Source organism: Bidens hawaiensis, unplaced genomic scaffold (assembly GCF_021521415.1).
Source record: "Bidens hawaiensis isolate Kalapana, Puna unplaced genomic scaffold, B.hawaiensis_p1.1 tig00017255_1, whole genome shotgun sequence".
Taxonomy (NCBI): Eukaryota; Viridiplantae; Streptophyta; class Magnoliopsida; order Asterales; family Asteraceae; genus Bidens; species Bidens hawaiensis.
The window spans coordinates 2,028-10,200 of NW_027492616.1; the positions used below are offsets into that span (position 1 = coordinate 2,028).

The window sequence follows — 8,173 nt, forward strand, 5'->3', positions numbered from 1 at the left end:
GCAGTTCGTGCTGATAACGTGTTGTGAAACAAGCCTAATAGCTAAAACAATATGACAATGATATGTAGGGAGAAATAGGGAGATTTCATTAATAGGTATGTCTTACAAAGAGGTACATGAGATGTATATAGGTAGGAAAACTTGGGAAGAAAACTAATCTATATTAGGTATTGATAACCACAATATTATATATTTATAACAAGACTTGAATAGTGGTCATTTATTCACAAATATGAGTTGTTTTTAACATTGCCTACGCAGTCATTATAATGTCATTTTACTCGATTGAATTGGTTTTATTTTACACGATAATATTAGTATTAGTATTCTCAGAGGATGACACAAGTCCGAAGAGCCTTTTTCCATCCACCCCTTGAGGACTTGCTTCTTGATTGCATACCTTCTTCTTTCCTTTTTCGTCTCCTTCTGTAAACATATGTTTTGTCACATTCATTAAATCCACATGTTGTTACATAAATAAGAAGATAGTAGCAAAAGAAAACATGAAAGAAACATGTCACATTTTATTTAAGATTTTGGTATCTGTATACTATTTTATGCTTTTGGTATCTTGACATCGGAATGCCCTAGGCCCTTTATTCACCAGCGTTAACGCAAGAATCTCTCTCTCTTATTAAGAAGTCGACGTGGACCGTGCTTTTAAACAATCTCATTGACTGAATTGAGCCAACATCAAATTATGCTTGAGCGCATAACAAAAAGAAGTTAAGCTCATATTCAACTCGAGCCAACTTAACTTAACACTCTCAAATCTAGGTAAGCAAGGACTCTGAGCGCACAAGACTTCAAAAGAGAAAACATAATAGAAAACGTTTATAGTATTATAAAGATACGTGGAGTAATAAAGAATATAATAATAGACAAAATGAAAATATATGACAATATTGTAATATTATTATTCAAACATAAAGTATTAGAGCATCACCGGTGCAACACACCCGTCCTTGTTAAAAACATAATAAAAATCTTTTATGTAGTATTTATAGAAACATGTAGAATAATAATTATTATTTTCTTTTATAAAAAGATATATATGATTATTTAGAACATAGTGAGATAGTAAAAACGAAGAATAATTCAAGAAACTAGGTGAGCTACTAATTGTTATGTTTAAAGTCATTCCCACTTTGATGGGATGATAAGGTGATGTGTTTAGGGTGTGAAATAGGAGGTCGGAGGTTTAAACATCATGGTATTGTTAAATATTGAGCCAGTCCAACCAACAATACTAGGATCTTTTTAAGTTTCCACTTACCTGTTACCATCCCTCCATCTTTGTTACACAAGCCAACTAGATGGACTGCTGGAGCCAAATCAACTTAAACGGGATTGTGCCATCACGACTCACGAGCACTCTCTAGTTCTCTACCGAGTTAGATAACCATTTTGACCAATTTGACTCTTTTAGAAAGCAATAGTCAAATATTATAAAGTGACCATCTTTAGTCTACATCCTTTAAATGGTTGACAGGAAAGTATTCCCGATTGAAAATTGAAATCAAATCAAATCAAATCATAGTAAACGAGTAACACCTTTGATAGTCAAAAGGTCCACCAAATCAAGTCAAAGTCAAACACACAACAGTCAAAATAGCCCTATAGCCAAATCTAACTCTCCTCATGAACCAGGCCCTAAATGCGAGAAATACTACATCTTTATATAAAAGATTAAGCCACATAAAACAAATAAAACTCGAATTTTCCTGACCTGAAAAAGCAAAGTTTAAGAACTAAAAATACCCGAGTCAACATAAATATCATAGATGAATCATCAAATATGTTCTAGCAAGCATAAGTAAACTACTCAAAAGCTAAAATGCAAACAAGTCAAAGAAACATTCAAGACATGAAATAAAATCCTACCAACAAGCAAAATCAACAATCTTTTTTTAACCTGTTTAAAATCATTTTTCAGTTGCTAAACGTTTTAAGTTTCAGGTTCAAAAGATCCTCACTTGGCCATCATGATCTTAACAAACTCATCATAGTTGATCTGACCATCACCATCCACATCAGCCTCACGAATCATCTCATCAACCTCCTCATCAGTCAACTTCTCACCAAGATTTGTCATAACATGACGAAGTTCGGCTGCAGAAATGAACCCGTTTTGGTCTTTATCAAACACCCGGAACGCCTCCTTAAGCTCCTCCTCAGAATCCGTGTCCTTCATCTTCCTAGCCATTAGATTAAGAAACTCAGGGAAATCAATGGTCCCGTTTCCATCAGCATCAACTTCATTGATCATGTCCTGTAGCTCAGCCTCAGTTGGGTTTTGACCAAGTGACCTCATAACGGTTCCAAGTTCCTTTGTGGTGATGCAGCCTGCAATATCATGAAAACACAAATTATGCCATTAAATCTTCACATCTGTAAACATGGCAAGCTGCTCGCGAGCTACTCGTGATAGCTCGCTATAAGCTTGAAACAATCCTAGCTTAAACAAGCCCGACTCTAAGCTCGAGCCTAAAAATAAGCCCTTTTAATAAATAAGCTTGTTTAATAACGAGCACAAGCCTAAAAAAGTTAGTTTAAAAACGAACCCAAGTCCAGGCTTAAAAATAAGCTCGAGCTTCGCTTATCGGGCTCGCGAATCTCATTGAGCCTACAATTTATATAATGTTTTTAAACATACTAAATATATATATTTACATAATATATTCTATTATATATTTATATATAATATTATTAAAAGATATACAACTAACTTATCCTATGTTAGAGTAAAAACAAAACATAATTATATATAAAAATAATTATACATACATATAAAAATAAATGAAAATCTAACAAATAAATGATAAACAAGCCCGGCCCGAGTTCAAGCTTCAGAACTAGGGCTTGAAGCAAGCCAAGTTCGAGCTCGTTTATAACAACATAAAATCTTATTACACTTCAGATCTTAAACACATTCCACAAAAAAAAAAAAAAAATCAAGAATCTTTCAGATCAGAAGTGAGTGAAAATATGACTCTAAACTTGCCAACATTCAAAACCCACAAAGATCTAACACTAAACAGACACACCCATTATCCAATTCTCACACAGGCATTTCATCGAACACCTTACAGGCATTGACCAAAACAAACAGAATAAACAGAGAAAGAGAACTGACCATCTCCATCCTTGTCGAAGAGGCTAAAAGCTTCCTTGAACTCGGAGATCTGATCATCGGTGAGCTGATCGGCCATTGTTATTAGTGAATGAATCTACGATGAATGAGACTTGAAGAGTATATATATTAATATAGGGAGAGAAATTGGTGTTTGAAGAGAATCTGATGCTTTGGGCTATTTACGATATTGCCATTCGATTTGTTTATTTTGGTTATACCAAAAGTGACCTCCATGATTGATAAATATGCTATTCCTTGCTGAAACTTGTTCTTTCTTATACCAAGTATAAGATACTTTCTTTCTTACACAATTAAATCCTTAATTGCAAAAGTTGCCACTTGGTCTCTTTTAAGGGTTTCTTTTTTAATTAAATCAGTCATTAATTAAGGGGTTTTGTTTTTAAATAAGAGAAAATCATGAAATTAGCATTGGGTGATGGATTTTTCACATTAGTTTTTTAAAGGAAAAAAAGTATAGCCAGTCTCCTAGTGGTAAGGCGTCTAAAGATGGTGTAACATTTCAATTGACCGCGAAATACGTTAGGACGAAACGATTATTGCATGAAAATGTGCAATATTAATTAAAGAGTATTTATAAAATTCATATTATTAAAACATTCATCACAAAGCATCAATCCAATACAAAACAAAAATATTCATAATAGCTTCTAAGTATTATTAAATACCCTAGAAGTCCATCTAGGTGTTCTTCAATTCTTGCGCATCCTTAACCTGTAACATGTAGAAAGTATTTGTTAACACGAGGTTGGTGAACAATCATATGTTTTAAACAGTATAATATATATGACGACTGTATAAATCAAATATCACATGGTCAGTATCTAACATAATGTAATGAGATGAAATAAATGGAAACCCCCATTCACCTACACATAAAGCCAATCTACCAAGGAGCGTAGGTTGGTCTCAAGGGCCACCCAACTATAGTGTTTGCAATTGTGTACCATCCCAACAACCGAAAATTAAACATGTAGACATGTATCACATAAGTAATGTACAAGTATGAAAAAAAATCAACACATTCTAAGAATTGTATGAAATTGATTGAGATGAAATATAGAAGTTGTTGTGTGCATTGTTACATGTCACACCCCAAATTAGTAAAAACTTAAAAAGAGGCTATGAAATACCTGTTTTTATTACAAATCAACAGTTGAACAAATTTATTAAGTGAGGTAGGGTGTTCTTCAAATATTCAGTAAGCTAATATGGTAAAAGTAAAGGGTTGACACAGCGATGTAGCGAGGAAAAACCTTAGATCCTGGTGAGAATCCTCGGAAAAAAACCTCGAGAAAAACCTTGGAAAAACTTAACGAATTTGTTCAATTGTTGCTTCGGTAATTTTTGACCAAAACAGTTTGGCGCCCACCATGCAACAAGTGGTGTTTTTCATTTTCAAATCCATACTCAAATCCGTTTTAAAACCATTACCTTGCAAAACTCAACTCAAAAATGGTTTCTCAATCCAAGGCTACATCTTCTTCCATGTTGTCCATAGTTTCCGGGGTGTCTCAACCACTTCCTCCTCCACCTAATGTTTAGAAAAAGACTACGAACGCTGTCATCAACATCTCAGGAGCCTGAGCACCAAGTGGCATGCCTCCTCCTACAACAAGGCCTTCCACCAGCGTGTTGACTCAAAGATCAGGATCTTATAACATGAGACATGTTCTTAGGTCTAATGATGATATACTTGATATGTTAATGCAGATGAAGGAGCACAACGAAACTCAGAAGGAAACCAACAATTTCGTCATAAGGGAACTCCGGGATATCCGGGCACGAGGAAAGAAGCCGGCGGAGGAATCATTCACTCAGTTGCAAAATAGATCCTTGAATTTTGAGGCATCAGAGTCATGGAATCATTATGAAGATTTCCTACCCATGCAACCGGCGCCAAGGACAAGTGATCCCATCCACACTACAAGAAGTGATGTCACTAGGGATTTTGGTGTTGTCGTGAGATCCTCAGCCAAGAATCCCAATACCGGTAACTTTAATAATAATGTTACTATACCTGTGACTAATTTTGATGTTTCGCAGGATTCCGGTATTAGTCCAATAACGAAGAAGGAGCTGCAAAAACTCAAGGAGTTAATCTCCAGCGTTCCTGGGATAGTTCAACCAATTCCAGAAGCTTCCCGAGCAATCATAGGATCTCAAGATTTGCACCCCCTATCTGTGATGCCAAGATCCCGAAACGGTCCCGGACCCCCGTATGAAGTTTTATGATGGTACCCACGGATCCAGGAGCATATTTCTCAATATCTCGAAAGAATGGAAATTAATCCCACCCCTCAGGATAATAAGCTTGTTTGTGTAAGGGGTTTGGTTCTACATTGACTGGAGTTGCCTTAAAATGGTTCATAAGTGTTCCTTCCATATCTATTCAATCTTTTTCACACTTAGTTAACTTGTTCAATAACCAGTTTTCTTGTAGCGGAACCTTTGAAATGTTAGCACGTGATTTATATAGGGTTACTCAAGGAAACGATGAATCTCTTAGGGACTATGTAAGAAAGTTTAGTAGAGAGGCCCTGGAGATCCCTAACCTTGATGTAGCAACAACAGTGCAATCCTTCAAGATGGGACTTAAGAAGGATATCTATTTCTATGAGGATCTTACCATGAATCCCTGCAAAACTTGGATGAAACAGGGAAAATGGATTTAAGGTTCATAAGGCTTGAAGAAGATAGGATGATCCATCAAAGGCTCAACGCCTCCAGCAACTACAACCATCCAAACAGGAAGTCGGAATCCCCATCATCTAAACCATATAGATCGAAACCTTATTACAAAAACGATAGAAACAGGGTCAATATGGTGGACGATGATAAGGATGATGAATTTTATCCTAAAATAAATGACTATTGATTTTCTGTAGATATATATGAACTAATGTGTGCTATGCAAGATCTTGGAGACATAGCAAGATGGCACCGAAAGAATGAAAAGAACACCTCTTGGAAAGATAAGTCTAAATGGTGTGCCTTTCATGAAGCTTCGGTCACATGACAGAGGATTGCATAGCGCTGAGAAAAGAAACTAGTTATCTCCTAAGCAAAGGCCACCTAAAAGATTTGCTGGGCAAAAACAAGAATAAAAGCCAAAATCTTAAAAAAGCTCCAAAAGGGCGAAATCCCCGCCTCCGGACGCCATGATAGTGAACTTCATCTATGGCGGATCAGACAGATGTGGAACTTCTTACTCGGCAGTAAAAAGAAACGCCAAAGTATCCAAGGCCGAGAGACTAGAAGGACCGATAAGTTCTGTGACAAGACGAGTGAAACAAAAGTCTCATTCAGTGAAGAGGATCGGGATAACGTTCAGGATCTTCATCATGATGGTTTGGTTATCACTTTATACGTCGCTAACCGTTTTGTACGCATGATCCTGGTAGATGGTGGAAGCCTAGTAAACATCATCCAATTGGAGACATTAAAAATAATGAACATTCCTGAATCCGAGATAGTAACACGATCCTCAGTCTTAGTCGGTTTCACGACCGGAAACCTACGTCTGCCGATGACCTAATTTTTGGGGTATATATTGACGGGGAACAAAGTACATCTTTCACAGATGCATCCTTTTGGGCTTATGAGGATCCGACACTTTGAGTTTTGCTGCTGTGGTCACAACATCGTGTTACAGTAGACAAATTTTCTATATTTTATAAAATGTCCGGTCGTGGAGGATGGTATAACTATTCAACGACCACCATGGGGATAGTAGGTAAAGAACCCCCCTCGCAGTGCCTATGAATGGCGGACGGAATTATTCAGGGTTCAAGAAGAGGTTGTTCCCATCCAAATGGTCCGCCGACCGTAGAACGAAAAATTGTCTAATCTGCGCTTTACGTCTTATCAGGATCAACAATGGTTTCTTGCATTGACTCGCATCCCCACTCCGATGCACGCTATCAATGAAGGTACGCTGTTGCGTGCTGGAATGAGTCGCTTGTGGCCATGCCCGGATGAGGAACCTTTTTATGAGAAGCCTGATGGGAGTAAGTATATATATATATATAGAATTATATTTATTTCACTTTACTCTTTGTTTATTATTATTTTATGTTTTTTCTATAATTTTCTCCATTTGTAGCTGAAAGATGATTTTTATCGACGTTTTTGGATCATGTTCCGGGTCTCATGAAGCATTGCCCGCGTGATCATAAGGCATTGCCTATGCTTGATAAGACGCGAGACTATTTTTTGTTCCCAAAAAACTGAGCCTGGAGCCTGTGGTGTCCGAAGCTATGTATGTCACTGGTGAGAATATTTTAAATCCTCGCCCTCTGATCACCCTTACTTTCGACGGGGTGATTGAATTACTTATATCTAATGAAGAATCATCACCCCGTGAAGAAGGAACTTCTGTTAATACTACTGATTATAGGGTATTTTGCATAAGCTTGTAGATCAAGGCCGCAAGAGGAAACATCGTGCCTCTTCAAAAGGTGTGGGTGGAAGTCGGGTTAATCTTGATACACCTTCTTCTGAAGATGAACCACCAAATCCTCCAGAATCCATTAGTCTGTATGCTAGATGTCCTGTAACCACAGAAACTGCCCCACATGTAACGAGTCCCACAAAAGCTCATGCCCCCAAGAAGGCTAGGAAACTCGTCTTAGTGACAGGATTCAAAATGTTGCTACCAAGGCTACTCAAGGTATTACTATATTTCAATTATTTTTATCCTTCTTGAGATGTATTTGTATTTTTACCCATGTAGATCCTGCCAAGATGCCTTTGAAGGCTGTCATCATTTGGGAACCATCTCCACCTCCTAAGGTGGTTCAAACTGTTAACCCTTCCTTCGGAAAAGGAAAAACTATTGAACCAAACCCTTTTGACATGGAGCATGTCTCCCAGTTTGACCCGCAAGTCCTACACAAAGAACAACCTTGATTATCTCCCCATTCCTCACTTTTCCTTCAAGAGGGTGAAGGGGGTTCCCATATTGCAGCTAAAGAACCTCTGCATTTTTCCCCTATAGTCTAAAAAGAAGGAGGTTCA

General features: G+C 37.3%; 1 protein-coding gene across 2 annotated transcripts; it reads right to left on the minus strand.

Annotated features, from left to right (window-relative positions):
* Nucleotides 1-256: 256 nt before the first annotated feature.
* Nucleotides 257-3,304, minus strand: LOC143553512 (calmodulin-like). 2 transcript variants are annotated; one of them, XM_077043499.1, is made up of 3 exons: nucleotides 3,137-3,304; nucleotides 1,977-2,346; nucleotides 257-426 (listed from the first exon to the last, which is right to left on the minus strand). In XM_077043499.1, exons 1-3 carry the CDS (start codon nucleotides 3,210-3,212, stop codon nucleotides 330-332), a joined length of 543 nt encoding a protein of 180 aa, XP_076899614.1. In that variant the 5' UTR covers nucleotides 3,213-3,304; the 3' UTR covers nucleotides 257-329. The 2 variants fall into 2 exon arrangements, with proteins under 2 accessions (XP_076899614.1, XP_076899612.1); XM_077043497.1 differs by lacking the exon at nucleotides 257-426 and having other exon boundaries at nucleotides 1,929-2,346.
* Nucleotides 3,305-8,173: the final 4,869 nt, after the last annotated feature.

Coding starts and splice junctions, on each gene's coding strand:
- LOC143553512 (XM_077043499.1), bottom strand. CDS start 3,212: ATGGCCGATCAGCTCACCGATGATCAGATCTCCGAGTTCAAGGAAGCT. Junction 2,347..3,136: donor CTTCGACAAGGATGGAGATG/GTCAGTTCTCTT, acceptor ATGATATTGCAG/GCTGCATCACCACAAAGGAA. Junction 427..1,976: donor GTTAAGATCATGATGGCCAA/GTGAGGATCTTT, acceptor ATATGTTTACAG/AAGGAGACGAAAAAGGAAAG.